General features: G+C 43.0%; 1 protein-coding gene and 1 long non-coding RNA gene across 18 annotated transcripts in view; one reads left to right on the forward strand and one right to left on the reverse strand.

Moving 5' to 3' along the window:
• Positions 1 to 15,986, forward strand: part of ZNF385D (zinc finger protein 385D) — a 547,534-nt gene extending 531,548 nt beyond the window's left edge. For 12 of the 15 annotated variants that reach the window (XM_083404986.1, XM_083404996.1, XM_083404995.1 and 9 more), the window contains 4 exons: positions 4,149 to 4,394; positions 7,740 to 7,918; positions 13,123 to 13,224; positions 15,687 to 15,986. In XM_083404986.1, the coding sequence (XP_083261112.1) occupies positions 4,149 to 4,394; positions 7,740 to 7,918; positions 13,123 to 13,224; positions 15,687 to 15,920 (761 nt within the window). In that variant the 3' untranslated portion in view covers positions 15,921 to 15,986. The remainder of the gene's footprint in view (positions 1 to 4,148; positions 4,395 to 7,739; positions 7,919 to 13,122; positions 13,225 to 15,686) is intronic. The other 3 variants (XM_083404993.1, XM_083404998.1, XM_083404989.1) reach the window with 1 other exon arrangement.
• The window catches only part of LOC310660500, a 133,648-nt gene that overhangs the window by 102,111 nt on the left and 8,548 nt on the right, over positions 1 to 22,989 (reverse strand). The window lies entirely within an intron of this gene.

Here is a 22,989-nt window from a genome sequence, read left to right on the forward strand (position 1 = left end):
CTTGTGTAACCCTTTTATAAACTGTTTTTAAAGCCACTGGCTTCCTGACAGCTTCCATAGCGTGGTGGCAAGCAGCAGAGCTCTGGTGGCTACAATTCTTCCTTCACAGTGATTCGCTAAGGAGGGAGGAATAATAGTGGTGGCAGCTTCATCACCCCCTCTGCTACTGCTGCATTGCTCTAAATGATAAAAAGGCAGGGAAGACGTTTCAAAGTGGGGGGAGATTTTCAAGAAAAGAAGGGGAGTGGCAAGAAGCTTTTCATTCTTTAAGAATTGCAAGGCCACTGCTCCCAAACCCCTTCAGGAGCTGTTTCAGTTGTCAAAGTTTTGAATTAGGGATGGCTGGTTTTTGCCCATCTCTACTCTTAGCAAGCCTGCCTTCAGTCCCTGGGCATCTCCTGGCAGGGCTGGGATTGCTCCCTCTCCAATATCCCAGAAATCCACTGCAGGTCTGAATAGTCAGTACTGAGCTAGGCGGACAAATGTTCTGACTCAGTACAGTGGTACCTTGATTTACAACCATAATCCGTTCCAGAGGTCCGTTTGTAAACCAAAACAGGTTGTAACCCAAGGCGCGCTTTCGCCAGTGGGGCCTCCCCCCCCCCATTGTTCGTAATCCAAAAAAAAAAGGTTGCAAACAGGGACACACACTTCCAGGTTTGACGTGTTTGTAATCCAAAACGTATGCAAACCAAGACGTATGCAAACCAAGGTACCACTGTGTAAGACAGCTCCCTATGTTCCAATGCACCATTCTCCCGATTTTTCTCCCACAGGAGAAAGCATATGTGCACATGTTGCCTCTTTCCACATGAACTTGCCTGCACATTAATATCTGTATCTGAGTGTCCCTACCATAAATAATCAGGCCGAGGCAACCTGGAAACACACTTTTTTGGGTGGAATGCTCTTGCCCAGAGCAGCTTACCTGCAGTTGCAGCAGGGCAGAGACACAGAGCACCCCCCCTCCCAAAACCAGCGTTATTGCAACTTACCTGGATAGAACTGAGGCAGGGCAGGGCAGCATGGGACTGTGTAGGTGCACCCATGGAGAAAATCCTGTGCTCCTGCAAGTGGGCCCACACATCTCCAACTAGGCCACCACCCTGCCCTACCCCTGCCTTGTCCATGTAACCATGTAACCATGCAGCAGTGCCACCGGTTGGGAGGACAGCTCTACCCTACCATGCTGCCTGCTACTGCATCACCTACTTTGATTAATTTTCAGTGGCAGTCTAAATCTTATCTTTACTTGCCCAGACTTCTCATTCATTTTAGAGCGGTCTTTTTGTGCTTTGTCATTTATCTGCTGGCTCTATTTGCATTTGTAACGTTTGATCTGTTCCACTGTAGTTTTTTTTGTCTTTGATTGAAACACAAAGACATTTTGATTTTAAACAAAATAATATCAACAGATAAATAAAGATCAGGGAGATGGCACAGCAGGATCAGGTTAAAGCGCCACTATCTCTTGATCTGACTCTTGCCCCATCTCTGCTCTTGCTGCTGAAAAAACAACAACCCCCAAGTGATCCAATCATAGTGTGTTGAACTGCTTGCCCTGTACTGAAGCAGCATCTAGGGTCATCGACGACACAGAAGGATGGACCACTTTGGTACCAGTGAGGCAAAAACTTATTGTGTACTTCATGTCTAGATTACAACTTGGGATGAGGGATGGAATTTAGGTTTTCTGTGATACTCTGGTGTGCTATAGCAGTGCAACTTACCACTTAAGCGGATCTATAGGGCAGGGCAGTGAGCTCTCTTTAACCCAGAAGTAGTCTGATATACACAGTATTTTGTGTTTCTCATACGTAAATAGCTACTTCTTACTTATAAACCTCCAGACGGGCCAAAAAAGACAAAAACTTGCACCGGTACAATTTGTTTACATGTATTAATGTGAAAATATGCACACAAACACACAAACGCACATTTCAGGAACATTATCATGATTCAGCGTCTTTTCACCAAGCTATATAGTGAGGAATTCTGAATTACAGTGAACCTAAATCTGTGGTAAAAGAAGCCACTCTCCAGATGGGGTTGTGGATTGTGGTAATGGAGTCCCACATGTAAATGTTTTATGTACATGTATGTACACATGCTCTTAGATATCTTTCCCCCCTTGTGTCAAAAGTTACACTGAATGTTAGCATATTGCAGAATGTCAGGGAACTGCCATCAGTGCCGGAGGGAGAGAGCAAAAGCCAGAGGGATTATAGAGAGCCTCCAGGGATCGGGAGAAGCAGCTCCTCTTCTGGGGAAGAGAATAAACGCAGCTCCAGTGGAGAGGGGGTGCAGGAGTCGGGTGTGGTGAGGCAGTCCCACGACTCCTTGCCTGGGACAAGCGGGGAAGGAAGGGGTCCTCCGCTGCCCACGCCCTCTCTGTGCAGAAGGCTTTCGCGCAGAGGGAAGGCAGAGACTGGGCGTCAAGGAACCTCTTTGCTGGAAGAAGTTTAAGAAACGCCCACTCACGGATTCTGCCAGCGATTGAGGCAGCCACGGGTGATTGGCTCTCCAGACAGATAAAGTTTACATTAGCAGCCAGCCAGGGATCGGTTTGCCCTGCTTGCGCACGAGCAACCCCTTGTAAACCTAACACAGAAGAATGTTCAGCTTGAAACCCATTTGGATTTTGTTCAGTAAACTTCTACTTGCATTAGGTGCTCTTTGCTTGGATTCTGGATAAATGACATACTTCATACAGAACTACATACCCCGCAAGTGTCCCAGGAAAAAAAGGAACACCCCATTTTCTCACATGAGAGCACGGTGGTCATTTTGGGTGTCACGGTCTCACATGATTTTGCGTCGAGATCTTGCCACCAAAAAGCACCCCCGAACACATTGGGGGGGGGCATGATTTTGCACGGCGCCCCAAAATGTGCGTTTTGGAGCACCATGCTAGCATAGCTCAAAAAAAGCACATATTTTTGGCTCCATGATCTCACGCAATTCATGCAGGAGCAAAGGCGGGAAGACATACAACCTGGTTTGGGGACTCAAGATGTTGGAGGGCATGGAATTATTTTCTATTCTATGAAAAGTATCAGTGAGTTGAATAGACAAGGTTTGCAAATTTGTGGCTGAATGCTGCCCAAAAACCAATTATTGGATGAATTTGTTTATTCTTTTGCCTTATTCATATGCTGTTTCGTTTTGATACAATTACAGTTCGTTAATTTTTAACATTATTGTTGTTCAGCCACTTTGAGCTCAACATTTTTGTTGAGAAAAGCAGAATACAAATATCATATGCAGAAACATAGTGGCCAAGCACCTAGCAGGCCACACTACCCAGCTACAATTTACTTTGGTAGACCACACTCCACAGGTAAAGAGGAATTGGATGCTATCATTTGTCTATCAACAAATTTATATAAATATTACTTTTAAAAGTAACGTTCTTTGGCACGTGCTTTCAGCAACATAAGATCAGTTACCTTCCTGTTTCATGAACACTGTATTCTGCTGATCAGACTTGGAACAGTGTTCCTGGCTCCCGTACTGCATGCCGACCAGTTTGCTAATTTGACGTCCCGGGAGAAATTCAGATTTAGAACTAATTAAAACAAATTCATTGCTATCAGCTAAAAAGAAAAAGGGGAAAAAGCAGGCAATACTTCACAGTTTAGATTATTTGGAAACTTAATTACAAAATTTAATGATTATTGTACAACGCCGTCTTCAAAACTCCTATTTTTAAATGTATTTCACCGAACTTGTATCCCTTTGGGTTATAAACAGTGTGCAGTGAAATAGTCACCATATGTCTTTATTTGTTAATTTATTTCTTTTTGCTTTGGACCTGAAGGCAGAAAGATAGGGAAACAGCATTCCCTCTCTGCCCCCCCCCCCCCCGGTTCTCACAATGACGGACAATTAATTGATTCAGGAGGTGGTACCTTGGAATTCTACTCTTCCACCCTTTTCAGATTCATAAACATAATGCAGCAGTGTGGTTTTGAGCATGTTGTCTATGCCGTAAATCTTCATTGCAAAGTTGACATTACATTGCACCTGCCAGGAAACCCTTTACCTGGAAAAACTTTCTGTCAGTCACTTTCTCATTGTAGCTTGCAAGTTCCACACTGCATGAGATATATTTTGTTGCTTATATCTTGTTCTCCTTATCTTTAAAGCAGGCAACACAATAGAGGCACCAGCAATATCAACCACCACAACGGTCGAAATTCGGAAGAGCAGTGTCATGACAACGGAAATCACCTCCAAAGTTGAAAAACTCCCCACGGTAGCCGCTAGCAGCAGCAACACCACCACATGCTCTTCGGGAGAGACAGAGGAAGAAAAGGCCAAGCGTCTGCTCTACTGTTCACTATGCAAGGTTGCTGTCAACTCCGCCTCACAACTGGAGGCGCACAACAGTGGTGAGATACAGCAATTTCTTTCCTGGCTAAAGAGCCCTGCAATTATCTTCCCCGAATAGATTAGATTGCTTGCAGGGCTGTGGGGGTGGGGAGGTGGTGGAAAGCCAGCAATTACATGGAATTTGTTAAGTATTGAAGAATAAAAACGACACGGAGAAAGTCTGCCATAAAAGAGAAAAGGAACGATTGCGCTTCATGCAAGCGATCCGCTTCCTTAAATTTCTTACGTTTCTAACCGTTCCAAATGTTACGTTCTGGAAGGGCATGACTGCTTATGCTCTCTGTCTCGCCCTACTTTGCATCCTTCTGTTTGTCCCCAGTCCCAAACGGAACATTAATTGGCATTGCTGCACATAAAAGGAAATGCACAATCTGGTATGGGTGGACTCTCTGAGTTAGGTAGTTTTCAGAAGCGGCTTTCGCATTTCCCACATCATAAAATCCAGTGAGTTGAATTGACTATATAGAGTATTTGTTTTAAAATGGCAGTTTCCCATTTATTCTTCAACATTAAGAGCATTCACAAGTGACATGCCCCAGCTTAAAAGTCTTCAGCACCACTATTGATATGCCCTTTGCAGAGCTCTTTTAAGCCATCTGAACTATACACTTTTGATAATGTCAGGGCAGGATGCTCTGTGTCAAAAACATGATTGGCAAATACTCTCAGTTCTAAACATTTAAGGAGAAAAATCCCACAATCTCCAAAACCAAAGTGTGTTTTTCCAGAGCTGAACCTCTCTCGTGGTTGAGGATTTCCTCCCTCTATGTACTTTAGTACTCTTAGGCTTTAATCTAACCCAGATGCATCAGTGAAGCCAATCCAAAAGGCCTGCACACTATTTATAAAGGTGTTGTTTTCTTTTATAAGACCAAAAAACCCTTACACTTTAGATATTAAAATTCATTTACAGTAAAACAAAAATAACCGTAATTGAATTCAACATCTTTTACTCTATGACATATCTGTCTTTATTCCGTAAAACTATTTTGCTTAGTCCAGACATTTAAAACGAATTGATGCCAGCCACATAACTCACACTCAGAGAAGATTCCCTGAAATCAATGGATTTAATTGTGTCTTCTCAAAGTATTACTAAACCTGGATATCACCCAATATTGTTCTGCCTTTCTCCTAAATTTATAATGGGTTTGTGGAATTAGTTTGATTAGTTATTAAAACATTCCGTATCCAATCTGCCTCTCTCATTGGTCATGGTTATTGCACCATGAGCACTCATACAGCAAGGAGCATGTATTTAATTAGCATTTTTAAAATAAGGATAAGTGCTCTATGCATGCCAATGTGCCCCAGCAGCTTGGGGTTTGGTTCTATTTTCAAGGGGAACTTTTATTTCCAAAATTTTCTGATTGCCATAGGTCCAAAATGGTTTAGTAATAAAATAAGAAATGTTTGTATGTGCATGTGTATATAATAACCAATAGTATTATATCATTTCTAACATTTGCCTTACTCAAATATTTCATTCATTCATATATAATTGTATACCCACCTATGTCTGTCATTATCATAGTTCATATCATAGGTGAAATAATGTATATTGTTACAAGTTCATTAGAGTCAAATACAGAACCAATGGTGCTTCCCTTCATAGGACCTTGCACCATTTAGCTGGATATTTTATAATGCTAGTGTTAACGCTGCTATTTTGGCAGCTATGGGGATGCCAGTATTGCATTCAGTTTTTTTGTTCTGTTTCACGGAACCACATTTCTTAAACCAGAATCTCATGTAGTTTGCTTTCCTATTTTTGTTTTTCCAATATTTCTGGAATCAGTTTTGGAACTGCTGCAGGTTTGCCTCCCTTCCCATTAATGGTAATATGAGGCACATTGCCCTGTAATTTGAAGTGTCCCTTCGGTTCTGCCATGGCTTAATCACTAAAAGGGCAAGCAGATCACCCTTGACATTTGTATGTTCAGCTTGCACCTACTGACAGGCAGGCAGAGACTGAAATAGCCTTGCTCACTTTGTGAACTGCGGACCAAGATACCTGGAAAAGAGAGCAGCTTGAAAACAGAAGAGTTGTCAAGAGGCTTTCAGCTGGCAGAAAGAGTCTTTGGGGATTTTAGAGTACTCTAGTTGCTTTGCGTGCTCTGTGCTCACAGTACTCTGTGCTGATTCTCTGTGCTTTCCTTCATAACTCTCATAATACTTGTTCAATAACACATTTGTATATAAAAAGACCATGACAAGCGCGTAAAAATGGAAACAGACCATGTAAAGCTACCTGGACTCCCCACTGTTGAGGAATAGTACCATGAAACAATACAGACAGAGCTGACCCCTTTGCTGAAGTCTCCACTAGAAAATTTCCCTGCGAAAGACCCAATGAAACAACAGGATCTTAGAAAAGGACAAAAGGCACTGCTGTTTAGCTTCCATTCATTTCGATGGGCCCCTTTCAGAGAAGGGCATCTCATGAAGATCTCAGAGCCCGGGCAGGTTCATATGGCAGAGTATGGTCCTTTGATAGCCTGGGCCTAAACCCTAAAGGCAAAGGTTTTCTAGAATGTATTCCAACCAACAGCCAAATTTTCCTCTGAAAGGTCGCTTTGAGAGAATGCCAATTACTGTATTTTTTGCTCTATAATACTCACTTTTTCCCTCCTAAAAAGTAAGGGGAAATGTGTGTGCGTCTTATGGAGCGAATGCAGGCTGCACAGCTATCCCAGAAGCCAGAACAGCAAAAGGGATTGCTTTCACTGCGCAGCAATCCCTCTTGCTGTTCTGGCTTCTGAGATTCAGAATATTTTTTTTCTTCTTTTCCTCCTCCAAAAACTAGGTGCGTCTTGTGGTCTGGTGCGTCTTATAGAGCGAAAAATACGGTATTTCTGTAGCAGCAGCATCAAAATTTCAACTCTCTGTTGATAAACCGCTCTGAAAAGTGTGGTAATGACTCAGACCAACATCTTAAAGAGATTATCATGGTTTTCTCTTTCAGTGCAGGACATGTTTCAGTCACAGTGGGAGGTGATAATAATAATAATAATAATAATAATAATAATAATAATAATAATAATAGTAGTAGTAGTAGTAGTAGTAAAGCATCCATTTAAACTTCACCTCTGGCCTCTCCTACCATGTCACTACATATTGATGGCAGTTTGCTTCAGTGCGTACATGGGCATCATTTAATATTTAAATGTGATGTAATGAAATATTACTTAATTATTATATTGGTAATACAGGGAATGCAGATTGGTGCCCATGATGCCATTGGGAGGGGGAGGCAAGACCTGCAACATGTTGACCAAAACAAAAGGACTAATGAACACAACTTTGCTGAAATAACTTTTTATTTCCTTGTCTAATATCTCCAGGCACAAAGCACAAAACTATGCTGGAAGCTCGAAATGGGAGTGGAACAATCAAAGCCTTTCCCAGGGCAGGTGTCAAAGGCAAAGGACCCATTAATAAAGGAAACACGGGACTTCAGAACAAAACATTTCACTGTGAAATTTGTGACGTGCACGTAAATTCTGAGACACAACTTAAACAGGTATGGAAACTCCCGGGACATGTGCCCCACTCTCTAGACGTTCAGTGATCATTAGAGTTGGTTCACACACTATGCCAGCTCCCTGCTTTAGGAATTTAGGAGGCTACTGACAGCAATATGACTAGGCTGCACCATATCAGCATACCAGGAACTGGCACCTCTACACGGGGACACTCAGGTAGCTCTGTGATTTCTGCAGCAACAGCACCATGGCTCCAGAAAGTTGTTTCACTATCACAGAAGACACAGCATTTACATGTGTATAATGGAGAAGCGGCATATCTCCTTCAGTGCAACCCAACTATGAGGTCCAACAGTGGTCCCATATGTTCATGAAGTTGTTGTGCTCGGGGAGCTAGGTGTGTGGACCAGCCCTCTTGATACTATTATTTGTCATCTGCACCAGTGATGGGAAACCTGCTGTGCTCTAGGTGATGTGTGACTCCAACTCTTACCAGTGGTCCGAGGATGATTGGAGTTGTAGTTCAAAAATATCTGCAGGACCACAAGTTCCCTATCACTGATCAGCACATTTCACAGAGTCATAGAACTGTGGAGATGGAAGGGATCCCAATGGTCATCTAGTCTAACTCCCTGCATTGCAGGAAGCTCAGCTAAAGCATCCATGACAGATGACCATCCAACCTCTGCTTAAAAACCTCCAAGGAAGGAGAGTCCACTATCTTCCGAGGGAGTTCATTACACTCTTATCGTCATAAAATTCTGCCTGATGTTTAATTGGAATTTCCTTTCTTGTAACTTGGAAGTCATTGGTTTGCGTTCTTAGTGTTTACGGGCCAACTCTTTGATTATCTGTTCCAGTTCCTTTCCTGGTATCAGTGTCAAGCTGACCAGTAAGTAGTTACCTGGGTCCCCGCCCCCTTTTTTGCAGATGGGGGCAACATTTTCTTGCCTCCAGTCTGCAGGAACCTCACCTGTTCTCCAATAATTCTCAAAGATTATAGACAGAGGCTCTGAGATTCCACCTATGAGATTCCATCTGCAAGCTCATTTAGTACCCTTGGGTGCAGCTCATCAGGCCCTGAAGATCTGAATTTAGGTGTTCCCTTACCATGTCTTTTCCTATATTGGGCTGCAGCTTTCTCCTTGCATCATTTATTCTGTTATCACGAAGTTGGGCACTGCTTTCCTTTTTCAGTAAAGACAGAGGCAAAGTAGGTGTTGAGCAGTTCCGCTTTCTCCCTGTCATCCAATAGCATTTCTCCGTCTTCTCCATGAAGATGACCTACTACTTTCATATTCTTCCTTTTGCTTCAAACATAGCCTAAGAACACTGTTTTATTATGCTTAACTTCTTTACGTTGTTCTTTTCATTTTATTTTCAGTATAGTTTTCCATCCCACTATAGTGTATTTTCTCAAAACTGTCAATGAATGTGGAAAATTGCTCTGAGTTGTATTCATTGAGAATGCTACAATATACCTTGTCTCACACATTCTGTCATTTTATTTGCTTTGAGATACTGTGTACGCAAATGTGTGGGAAGGTGTGTACTTTTTGCAGAAGACTGAATAATTTTCTCCGAGGAGTATGGCTTGTTTTTGTAAATTGATTGTTCTTTGGACTGGAGAAACAACACCTTCAAATTTTCATTACACAACTTGAATTTCAATCAGCTCAGCAAATCTATATTTCTGTAAAACAGTGTCTTTGTCTATCTTTCTGAATGGTGGACTTGTCAAGGGATTTTATTACAGAAGCTACACAGACCTGCTTTATGCTGGGAGAAAGTGTGAGAGAACAGAAGGAATAGCCCAATACATTCTGGAACTTATAAGGCTTTAAAAAATCCTGGACAAGGGTGTTCCCCCAAATTTTAATAGAAACTAAATGTGTTGAATTTTTTATGCAGATAAAGTAGGCTTGTCAAAGGACAATTGGAATTTAGCATGCTATCCCAATAATTGTTGGTGCAGAGTTCTAAATTGCTCCCTCTGACAATGTGCTGGTATTATTATTACATTTGTAAACTGTCCTGCATTAGAAATTCCAGGTTAGTTCAAAACAATGTCCATAAAAACCAGTATAATAAAACCAGAAAATATACAATGTCCACAGTAGATAACAGAAATGCTAAAAGCTAGTTATTAATAGTAGCAAATGCTTGGGAAAATAAATAAGTCTCCAAATAGTGCCTAAAATAAGTCAAGGTCAGCACTTGTCTGTCTCAGGAGAGTTGCTGCTAAAGACTGGGTGCCTCCACAGAGAAGGCTCTCCCCGGTTATCACCAGCTGGATTTGGGAGAGGCAGGAGAGTCTGATCTAGTAATCTTAGTGACTAGGTAGTGACTAGGCAGATCTATATATAAGATTGTGTACTCTCAAGTAACCTGGTCCTAAGACGTTTAGGGCTTTATATCAAGGGGGGGTTTAAGGGAGCTGTCACCCTGAGCAGTTTTGGGGGGAGGGGGCACATCATGGCGCCATGCCCCATCATGAGCAGTTGCTGGAGGGCAGTGAGAAGGACGCAACAGACATGCGCCCTAGCCTCTGTGACTGCTAGCAGCACCATAGCACTGGGCTTACAGGGGCCAGGGTGCAAGCCTGTGGTGTCTTTCTCAGCCACCCTCCAATTGGAGGGTGCCGTGAGAAGGACGCAACACTCACAGCGCCCTCCCTGCAAGCCCTGCACCACTCACAAAAGCAGTGCTGGGCTCGCAGGGCCAAGGCACACACCTGCTTGCGGCACCCTGTGAGCCCAGCATAGTTTTTGCAAGCCACTGCTTTATAGGTCAACCTTTATAGGTCACCTTGAACTTAGTCTGGTGGCAGATTAGCAGTAATTTAAGCAATGATGCCCTGTGCTTACAGCCATTTCCTTCTGGGTGTCATCAGCATATTGTTGACACTGTGCTCCAAATTCCCCAATGATCGCTCCTAGTGGCTCCAATAGTACCCCTGCAGCACTCCACAGCACAATTGTCAGGGAGCTGAAATAACGTCACCCAGTGCTACTCTGTAGAACTAGCCTTAAAAGAAGGAGTAGAACCACTGTAACAGAGGACCTTCCACTCCCAGCCCACAGAGCCAGTCCAGGAGGATAACATGGTCGATTACCAAAACCCATTGAGAGTTCAAAGAGAATGAAAAGGGTTGCACTCCCTCTCTCCCAATAAAGGGTAAGACAAATTCAGTCTTAACACAAAGCCTGAACCAAGTTCAAAATGGGTCCAGATAATGTTCTTTTACAAGAAAGTCTGAAGCTGAACCAGCATTACTTTCTCAGGCACCTCCCACCCAAAACGGGTGTTTGTCATAAATATCTGGGTCAAGAGTGAGTTTATTCAGGAGTAGGCATATAACTACTTCTTTAGGATGTATTTCCCACACCCTGGACCCTCAAAGATACACACACACAGAGGAACACAGCTGGCCTGAATGGGCAAGGATTTAAAGGTCATATGGCTGGCCATTTTGCTAAAAACACCTTGCCACAACAATGGCATCTAAGTCAGCATGAAGGCATTGCAAACTTGTCACAGCACACCTGAGAGTTCCAGCACCCCATTCACATTCTGCATCTCCCAGGGTCCTTTTGCACCTAGAATTGCAACATTCCACTGCTGGAGGAACGTAGAGAGGAGGGAGGTGAAGAATAGGGGCTGCTGCCAAGAGCAAATCAGTGAGGATGGGCAGAGCTGAGGAATTCTTCTCAGATCTGGGCCAGAAGATAACTCATTTCAGAATGCGGCTGAACGTTACAAGCTAGACAGATCAGAACTCCAAACTGCTTACTCCTGAATGGCATCACAACTTGTTTCTGCAGCAACCTACTATGTGAAGAAACTGGTGGTCACTGTGCACATTTCCCCATGCGGCAACATTCCCATGCGGCATTTTCCCACACAAATGGGCCAGCCCATGTAGACCCACTGCCATGAAGAGCAGTAGAAAGAGTCTGCACCAGCTTCCTAAACATTAAATGCCTCCACCTATAAGACCTCCAAATTGTTGACTTTTGGTTGTGAACTTGCAGGAGGTTCCTCTGCAAGATGAAACACTGCAAACAAATTGTTTGCCATATGGAGGCAGCTGCCATTGGGAGCAGTTCAAGCCAGCTGCTTAGATGAGCTTGGACAAAAGCTGCACATAAAGACCAAAAGACCAAGGCAGCTGACAGCTCTGTCCTGAAAAAGTCTGTATTATAAGCTCTTATTAAGGGGAAGTTTGATAGCTGCATCTTGAGTGATTAGTTACACCAGTCTCTTCTGCTATGGTAGAAGAGGAAATTTGGGCAGGTTCAGCTTGCCTTGTTCTGAAGGTAGGTAGAGGGGGAGAGAGAACCTACACTTGCCAAAACATCCTCTTTTGCAGCATCTCATCATTGTATATAGCCATCCTAGAAACATTAGCACAAGATTACAATTTGTGGCTGTTTCTTTCTTTCACGTCTACCCTGCTTTTTTAGGCTGCTGCTGCTATCGCACCCTAAGGATCAAGTCATCTCACAAAACAATTAGAATTAAAACACCGCAGTACAATAAATACCAAAATGGTTCACGGAGGAACGTTCAATTTAGCTGTTCCTCCTAAATTGTGTGGCTTCCATGTTGTCCCCAGGCGGCCTCCTGTTTAGACCATTTTCCAATTCCATAGGAATATAGGAAGCTGCCTTATCAAGAGTCAGACCATTGGTCCATCTAGTTCAGTACTGTCTACACTGACTGGCAGTGACTCTCTAACGTTAACACTGAGCTACGGTCTGGTTAACTTAAGTAGAATGTGCTTGTTAGAAACCATCCTGTGGCTTTTGCAAAGAGCTGTATGTGATTCCTCTAAATCAGGGTTTCCCAAACTTGGGTCTCCAGCTGTTTTCGGACTACAATTCCCATCATCCCTGACCACTGGTCCTGCTAGCTAGGGATGATGGGAGTTGTAGTCCCAAGTTTGGGAAACCCTGCTCTAAATCAATTAAAGAAACAAATGTAGGTGTTTTCATCATGGCAGATAAGCCAACAAAATTATTACGATGCATGAGAGAGAGAGAGAGAGAACTCTCTTTCCAAACATATAAAACTGTGATAATGAAACAGATTTACTATTGCGACTAATAATTTTCGTATTGGACTAGGTTGAGCAAATTGGATTTTGGGTGACCAGAGGTGTTTGGTGCTGAAGCCAATGGAAAGCGTGTTATTTATACAATAACAATAATAAATAACAACACTGCTTGCTTTCCAACAGCACATAAGCAGTAGAAGGCACAAAGACAGAGCTGCTGGAAAGCCCCCGAAACCCAAATACAGTCCCTACAACAAACTCCAGAAGGGAACACACCCACTTGGGGTAAGCAAATGGGTTTTCTGAGAAGCTCCCCGTGGGTGTGGGTGGGTGTTATTGTTGGACCTTTTCTGTGGTGGCTCCCCTTTTGTGGAATGCTCTTCCTAGAGAGACTCGCCTGGCCCCTTTGTTACATATCTTTGGGCACCAGTCAAAAACATTCCTCTTCTCCCAGGCCTTTGGGCCAATTAAACAATCTATGGTCTTTTAGACTGGGGGTGGGGGTGGTATTGTTTTTGCTTGTTACTAAGTTATTTTTGTGTTTTTATATTGTAAACTATCCTGTGATCCTTGAATGAAGGGTGGTATAGAAAATTTAATACTACTGCTAATAAAAATTAATGGAAGACTGATTCAGGTGTGTATTGGCAGGACTTTTACAGGCACAGAAGCTGGGCTTGTGAACAATCCTGGTCATGTTGTTTTCATGGCATTATTGTCCTAGCAGTACTTAAAAGCATCATAGAGATTTAGGACATTTGCAGCCATGGATCATGTGGCTTGACTGGGAATGAACTGAGCAACCTAATTCCATCTTGCTTCAGTTTCTCTGGTGCTGAATCACAGGTCCATTTCACTACAGTCTGTAAGGCTATTTCCTCCCACCCCCACCACAAGAATGCATGAAATGTTTGCATTTAATTTGCACACATTTTGGACACCTATGTCACATGCATTTTTTCAGTGCTTTGTAATGCATTTTATGTAAGAACGTTTTGCGTGCATTTTTATAACGCAGAATATGCTCTTTTGTGTGCACTATTCGTGCACAAAAACTGTATGAAAAAATCAAGGTGCATTATCTGACTAGGAGTTGCTTTCTGACAGAAAGGAGCATTGCCAGTCTATTGCAAAAAGCAAACCAAATAGAATCCTGCTCCATCTGTAGCCTTGACTCTGTAGCAAACCCGATGATCTCCAAACCCGATGACTCTGTAGCAAACCCGATGATCTCCAGCTACATTGCGAGTTGCCTTGGCTACAAAATGATGATTAAAGTCAAGCTCCATGATCCTAGGCAGCAAATTGTTTCACTTCCAGCTCAGAAGAGGCCCTGGGACTTCTGTGTGAAAGGAAGCCATCAGCTACTGGCTACCTCTTTTCCATTTTCCCAAGTTTGGGAGAGACTATCAGGGAAAGCAGAGCAGAGATTCCTTGGGCTTTTCCAAGTTTTCTAACCTGATACTTAGGCCTCCCAATGGGGTTTCTCCAAGTGTTCAGTTGTAGCAATTGCAAAGCTCAATTAATTTTTGAGTTTGGCCAGAGGAGGTTTGCCTATGATTCCTAGGATACTGAATGTGAAGAAAATAGAGAGACAGAGCACTGAGCTAACTGGGAGCCATTGTCACGTTCTCTTGGCCTCTTCTGCTTTGTTAAGTGAATAAAACTAGTTATTCCTACCAACTTCAGACATCCCCCACCCCACTGTGAAGTAAGCAGAGGGAGGGATTCCTCCATCTGTTGTAGGCCTGGGTGAATGTCAGTGTTTTTGTTTTTTAGGTTAAAAGATTCATTTAGCTTTTAAAACAACTCCTTGCATCACACTCTGTCTCCAGTGCTCTGCAGGCGGCCTCCCTGGTCAACACACTTCATGAGAGCCAGTGTGGTGTAGTGGTTAAGAGCGGTAGTCTCGTAATCTGGGAAACCAGGTTCGAGTCTCCACTCCTCCACATGCAGCTGCTGGGTGACCTTGGGCCAGTCACACTTCTCTGAAGGCTCTCAGCCCCACTCACCTCACAGAGTGTTTGTTGTGGGGGAGGAAGGGAAAGGAGAATGTTAGCCGCTTTGAGACTCCTTAAAGGGAGTGAAAGGCGGGATATCAAATCCAAACTCTTCTTCTTCTTCTTCTTCATGGAATATCTACAGGAGGGCCTTGGGGTCTCCTATGGGCATTCCAGGAAGCACACCAGCAACTGGAAACCACAGAGTGCTGCAGAGTTGAAAAGAAGAACACCACACTCCTTTCCAGGGCTTATTTCGTTTTTTGCCCCTCCTCCAATGTATGGTGGAGAAGAAGAAGAAGAAGAAATTAAGCTGAAATTAGATCACTGTCCTGAGATGCTTGGAGGAAGGAAGGGCGTGGGTCAAAATCCACTAAGTAGGAATGTGACTAACGCATCAGAAAATAACAGTATGTAATAATGATGACCACAGGGCTGATAATGTGGGGTGCTTTTAACTGAGTGAAAATGTAGCGGTCAGTTTTGGGATGTAAAACAAGCAAGCAAGCAACTCTTTCTCAAAATTCCATGTCCCATTTTGTCCAGTGTCAAAGCAAATTTGTAGCAAAAAGATAAACTTCCACACATATCCTTTCTTCTATTTTGTCTTCCTTTAAAACTTTTGATTCACCTTCTGCCTGAAATGCCACTAAGTATTTTATACGCCGCCTCTGAAAAGCTATCTTCATTGTGAGCAATTTGCACAAGTAATACTTATTGTTTGTTTTTTCCCTTTTTCTCCCACAGGTGAAACTAGTATTTTCAAAGGAACCTTCAAAACCAATGGCTCCACGGATTCTACCAAACCCACTAGCAGCTGCCGCAGCAGCTGCTGCTGTGGCTGTAAATTCCCCTTTCAGTCTTCGAACAGCCCCACCAGCGACCCTCTTTCAGACTTCAGCACTTCCTCCGGCGCTCCTTCGACCTGCGCCGGGGCCTATACGGACCACCCACACGCCTGTCCTGTTTGCTCCGTACTGAACTCCGGGAAGGAATTAATTGTACTGCAATAATTTTTCAGAGCAAAAGCAAAACAAGAACAATGAACTATGCAGTGTTAATTTATAGTTTAAAGTAAAACAAACTATATATATATATATATAAATAAATATATAAAAATAAAATTGAAGAGCTAGGACTTTTGATAAGAGACCCGAACAAATTCTAAAGAGGGGAAAGAGGCAGTATTTTCTCCAGATGAGAATTTTTCTTAAATATTACCACTTTAGAAGTAACCATTATACCATTATATATATATATATATATATATATATATATATATTTGCTTTCGTAGATTTTCACGGGTACAGGAATGCAGGTTTTGGTGTCCTCGGGTGTCTTCCCGTGTAAAAGTTGGGGTGTCTAGGCGACGTTTCGACGAGGTCTCACTCGTCATCTTCAGGCTGGTGCTTTCGGCTTCTTGTTACTGGAACAGAGCAGGATCTCAGTGTTTGAGTTCCTATAAATACTGTTGAGGAGGTGTGGTGTATAGCCTCCAATGTTCTGGGCAGAGAGGAGGTTCCCAGGCTAGTGTGCCTTTTCTTCTTTTGTTCCTTAATTACTTGAGGGATATCTTGAGTGATTTCTTGAGTGATTTCCTGAATCCCACTTAGGTGGGTCATTAGGTGTGGATTAGTTGCTAAAGCCTTCGTGTCTTGAACTCTTGAACTTTGTGAAGAGTTTTTCTGAGAAGATGGCTGTACTGCACTTGGTTGTGCTCTGGCTTGGCTTCGTGTATAGGGGCGAGCTGTGGTTTTGTGGCCTGTGCCAGCCAGATCTGTGTAGGGATTGCAGGGGGGTGCAGCATCCGAAAGAAACAGGACACGAAATTAATTTTGCAGATTCCAAATTGCTCTTTAACATGGAACATCACCACAAGAGAATAATCATGGAAGCCATCGAGATAGAGAAACACCCTCACAACATGAACAAGCGTGACGACACATCCCGCTTGCCAGACATCTGGAAATTAGCCCTCCCCACAAAATCTGACACCAGATCCAGAGGCACACAGAACGCCATCACCAATCAACCACACCAGACCCAAACCCAGACCCTCTCCACAGATAAATTACAGACACCATCCAGTAGCCAAACCAGGGTGGCACCTCCGGATGCTGCACCCCCCTGCAATCCCTACACAGATCTGGCTGGCACAGGCCACAAAACCACAGCTCGCCCCTATACACGAAGCCAAGCCAGAGCACAACCAAGTGCAGTACAGCCATCTTCTCAGAAAAACTCTTCACAAAGTTCAAGAGTTCAAGACACGAAGGCTTTAGCAACTAATCCACACCTAATGACCCACCTAAGTGGGATTCAGGAAATCACTCAAGAAATCACTCAAGATATCCCTCAAGTAATTAAGGAACAAAAGAAGAAAAGGCACACTAGCCTGGGAACCTCCTCTCTGCCCAGAACATTGGAGGCTATACACCACACCTCCTCAACAGTATTTATAGGAACTCAAACACTGAGATCCTGCTCTGTTCCAGTAACAAGAAGCCGAAAGCACCAGCCTGAAGATGACGAGTGAGACCTCGTCGAAACGTCGCCTAGACACCCCAACTTTTACACGGGAAGACACCCGAGGACACCAAAACCTGCATATATATATATATATATATATATATTCGACTGTGCTTTTTTTGGCACATATCTCCCCTGCAGTGTCTTTCCTGCTTACGAAACAGCAAAACACAATTGTCTCAAGGGCATTAATCGGTTCCAATGTACATAAAATACTTAATTCTGTAGAATAAAAGGGGGAGGGGAGGGGAACAGAAACACTGTGAATAGTAGTACTCTTACCAATGCTCCTGCCAAGTCAGCATTTCCTATTTATCTGAGTAAAAGTAGATACAATAGATGTCTTGTTAAACACTAGTATTGTGTCTCTATGTATGCCACTAGGTTCACAAACCAAGAAGAAGTAAATGTTATCATCTCTCTCTCAAATGGTTTGCCACAAATGATCATAGACCTAGGTAGCAATTGTGGTCTACAATCCTATGCGCACGTAGTGTGGGAGTCAGCCCCATTGCACATAGGGAAACTTGCTTCCGAGTACACGTGCCTAGGATTGCAGCGTTAGTCTCTCTCCCGTATTCAAATTTTGCCAATGAGTCACGTTCAGAAAAGGGACGACGATTTCCCTGCAAGCACCGAATGAGCTGCACTGGAGCCAAAATCCGTCCAGCAATGTGCAGCAAGACCTCTCAACTTCTTTTCGAACAGCAGGCCCTCTATTTTGCCCTTCTTGCATCATCCCAAGCTGCTTTTTTTAAATTGTCCAGAATTTTTTATGTACCTTGCAGCGTTATTTAAAGGGACTAGGGATTCACTATCCAGGAAAGAAGAAAGTTATGCTGCTCTTGAATTTCCCTGCATGTTTGCCTGGGGACTACTGAAGAGACACAGTGTGCGCAAATTGCTAAGTGGTAATAGAGACCTTAACCTGCACTAATCTGAACTTGCATTAGCATTATCAGCAGAAACCTATGAGGTCACAGGCTAGAGGAAACTGGCTTTTGCTCTTCAGCCAAGAGTCAGCAATATGTGGCAGTGTGGAGGTAGGGGCAGCTACACCCATTCTGTGCAGCAGACAGTGCACATTGCTGGCCTCGCTACTCTTGCCTGCAACACCGCTATCAGATGGTCAGCAGCAGGGACATGGGACCTTCCCTTACCTCAGGTCACCTATTGATGCTGGCAGCCAACTTCTATCTTGGACTGCACCTGTTGCTGTTGTTTTTTGCCATGTCCCCACTTTAATGCTACAGCCTTTGCCAAAGATTTCTGGAAATCAACCTTTGGTGAGGCGCTGAGAATTCTCCTTTGAGGATCCCTGGATGCTCTCCTGTTGAACTAGACTCCTAAAGTCTGGTGGAAAGAGGAAATGACAGCTAAACCAGTTCAGGACTGCTGAGTGGATAACGTCAACCTCATGTTACATGGAAGTTACTGCATATTTCCCAAACTTGGGTCTCCAACTGTTTTTTGGACTGCAACTCCTAATGGGAATTGTAGCCCAGAAACAGCTGGAGACCCAAGTTTGGGGGAACCCTGTGTCAGACACTAATAAAACTGAGCATTGGTCTTGTCTAGGAAAGGGAGCCAAGCTTGTGAAATACTTTGTTTTACCCCACACAAGTGAGCAGACAAAGAAGGAGCATTTGTTACGGGGGTTGTGATATGGGTTAATAATGTACATTGCTACTGATATGATCCATTTAAATATATGTGAAGATGTGTCTTATGAGATAGTCACATATACTTGTGTGGAACAGGTAGAACCCTTGAACCCTAAACCTTGTCCCTGGCCTTTATGTAGTAACCTCTTCAGGACACATGTTCACTGTGAGGGTTTGAAAAAAAAATGAAGTATTGGAGATCTATAGAGCTATACTGTATATATGCCAGAGTTAAAAAAAATAACTTATAAAGAATATATATATATATAATAATTATATATAGCCATTCAGTTTTAGATATGGGTCAATAAGTGGTTGGCAACAAACAGCAGAGAAGATGGGAAAGGAATGCATATGTTTTGAATCTCTGATATTTGCTGCTGACATTTTTTCCCCCCACAGAGAGCTGAAAAGGATATTATAAATAATATGAGATGATCTGCTCAGTCAGATTCAGCCATACTGATTTGCAGCTGCAGTGCCTGCAAGTAGATTTTAGCTACAAAAAAAGTAAACCATATTTTTTGAATTAAGTGGGGAGCAGGAGATTAAAGGCTATTCATAAAATGCTAGTGATGCAAAACATTGGCCATAGATTTGCTGAAACATTCACATGTTTTTTAAATATTAGCACTTGAGGATTTTTATGCTTAGAGAATATTGACCAAGAGTTATTCATTTGTATTTACTTTTGTGGGTTTGTTTTTTTTTTAAAAGAAAAAGCTGTCCACTTATAAGGGGTGTATGTGTGTATACGTGTCCGTCCATCACACACACACACACTTTACATATGCATTAAGATAAAGTAAAAGGAGGAAGAAGAAGGTTTGTGCTGTTCCAAGAATAAAGGGTTGGGTCCAAAGGTGCCATTTTGTGAAGAGGAGAGGTTCTTCCATTCTCAGAAATGTACTTGCTATTTGCAGAAGGGGATTAAAGCCAATGAAACCCTGCCCCCGCTCCCGCCCCCTGCAGATGTTCAAAGGGCATGGGGGCTGCAGTAGGGAGTTAGATCTGACGGCATGGAGCACTTGATCCAGCCCATTATGTGCCTCCAAAATCCAAAGAGATTCATTTTTCTTTTACATGTTAATTTACAAAGATAGCTCTTTATGAACAATTTTAGAAAAAAAATCACCCATTTTACTTGCAAATGTTTGTGCCTTGAAGATAAAGCACCTTTTTTTGTTCTTTGTTTTGTTTTTGGACTGTCTTAATCTTTAACCAGATACAGGAAGTCAGTCGAGGAATTTAGTGGTCTTCATGCACTTTCATTAAGCGAAACGCTCAGCATCTTTAATATGAGGAATTTCAAAATCCGTACTTCAGGATGTTGAATAACCATTAGTTCCCTGTAAGCTGATGAACAGATTTATTCCTAAAGCATTGGGATCTTGCAACATAGCACTTTTCGAAATAATACTACTATAGAAAGCTTGGTCCAGTGCCCCATAAAAGTGAGCACAAGTAACCCGTTCTGACCACACTAATGAGACCAGTAACTGGCCCTGATTCCAAAACAGCCTGTTTCTTTCCATAAGTTGCTGACTTACAAATCCCATCGTCCCTGGTTGGGACTGATGAGAACTGGAGTCCAATGACTTAAGGAGGGCCACATACTCCTCTCCCCCCCCCCCCCCACCTTACAGCATGAACATATTACAGCTATTATTGGGATGCTACTGAAAATAGCCTTTCCATGGGGAAATCGCCTCTGTCCTGGATGTTCTGTTTAGAAGTGCTTGTCACACAGATAAGAGTTACCGCATTCTGAGTCACTGGGGACATGGGAGTGGGAGGTACTGTGGCCAGTACAGGGATTATCTTCTATATGGAAGCTGTTTTTGACGGCATCTCCACGACAATATGTCTCGGCTTTTTTTTTTTCCCCAATGTAGCTGCAATAAGGTCAATATCCTCAGCACTCCGGCATGTGCACACATGGCAGTGGTTTTTCAAGCCAAGCTTTATGGGTTTTTGATTTTTTTTAAATTGGCCCATAGAGCCTTTGCTTGTGGCCACAGAAGGAAACCACTGAGAACCTAGCCATAGAGTACTGAGGATGTGCCAAAGGCAGAGCTGCCTTGGAAAGGATTTTTCACATATGGCATAATATGCAAAACTGAAGTCATGCTACTGCTCTTATCAAAACGAATAGATTTGTTCTTTTAATATTATGGCCTGTGGCATGTATGGAGGCACAGTACAAATGGCAGAGATAATCAAAGTTTTGCTAGAAATAAAAGAGTCATTCCTACTCTTTTCATCAGCTGGTCCATGCTCTTTTAAGTTGCTTAAATCTCTCTCCCCCCCCCCCCCCGTCCTCCCCTTCTCTTGTCATCACAGTGCTGTATGCAAACATTTCTCTTTCTCTCTGTCCCTATCTTTCTCTCTCTCACTCACACAGACGAGTCTCTCGTAGACTTCCGCTGTAAGCAACAAACAATCATTTTTATGTCTCTTATTCACTACCTAATAAAGGATGAAGCCTAAATGTTAAGAACGCGTGGATGATTTTTGTGCATTGCATTGTCCCACTGCATGCTGACTTGCTGAACCTCTCTGCGTAATGAGCGGAACAACTGCCATTTGGATTCTGCATCGCCAAACTTGGGTGTTCCTGTGCCTGCCTACCAAGTTTGGAAGCTGCCCCAATAATAAGATGGTGGTTTCTGCATACACGAGGGACTTTCTAGGTATGCAGAAATTAAAAACAAAGCACCATCCCTCAAGAAGATGGAAGTGTACAAGGGTGTTTTGTTTGCGACTGCAGAATCAATGTAGACAGTGGAAACTATGAGTACAATTGAGCAAAGGTATAAGGGTGTCAGGCAGGGGGGACAGGACTGGTGAACAAAACTGAAGGAGAATTAGGGCATGGGTGATGGGTGGACATTGCCGGTCAGAATTTGTAATATGTTTGCAAATCCAACAGTACAAATTAAGACAAAAAGGGTTTGGGGAGGGGATGGGGGGGGGCGTGCATACATACCACCAAATTCAATCTTGGAAATGTGGTATGCGACTGCTAACCCCATGCATCACTCATCCCAAGCTTTTCTGACTGATACTGCGATAAATGGTAGCCACAGAACAGAAATGAATGTTGAGCGATGAGCAAAAAGGAAATACAGTGGTACCTCAGGTTACATACACTTCTGGTTACGTACGCTTCAGGTTACAGACTCCGCTAACCCAGAAATAGTACCTCGGGTTAAGAACTTTGCTTCAGGATGAGAACAGAAATTGTGCTTCGGCAGCAGCGGGAGACCCCATTAGCTAAAGTGGTGTTTCAGTATAAGAACAGTTTCAGGTTAAGAACGGACCTCCGGAACGAATTAAGTATTTAACCGGAGGTAACACTGTATTGAACAAGGGATGGATACAAATTGACATGGTCGTTTCTTCAAATATGACTGGTTGCTGTATGGGAACCTGTTTACTACCTCATTGGGTAGCTCAGGAGTCGCTAAGATGATGCTGTGCTGTCCTTGAGGTCTTCTCGCAACATCTATTAAGTCTCAGAGCACTCCAACCTACTGACTGTTTAGTCATCAGATGGTGAGGACAGTTACTTCCTCTTCCTTGAAAAGTACATAATAAATTATTTACTAAAAAACATGGAAATGTAGGGGGAAGTTGTAAAATACCTGTGGCAATATGCTGAAGAAATGTGGCATTTCTTGATATCACTCTGATTAAATAATAAAAAAATTCAGAATAGCATAATTCTAGAAATTAGTTACATCAATCAAGAACCTATAAAGACATAAGAAGCTGCCACAGGCTGTCAATCCATGGTCTATATGACTATTCAGGGGAGAGCAGGCAACCACTATCTCAAGGAAGAGGCTCCCCCT

The sequence above is a fragment of the Podarcis tiliguerta genome (assembly GCF_965153285.1).
Source record: "Podarcis tiliguerta genome assembly, chromosome: 12".
Taxonomy (NCBI): Eukaryota; Metazoa; Chordata; class Lepidosauria; order Squamata; family Lacertidae; genus Podarcis; species Podarcis tiliguerta.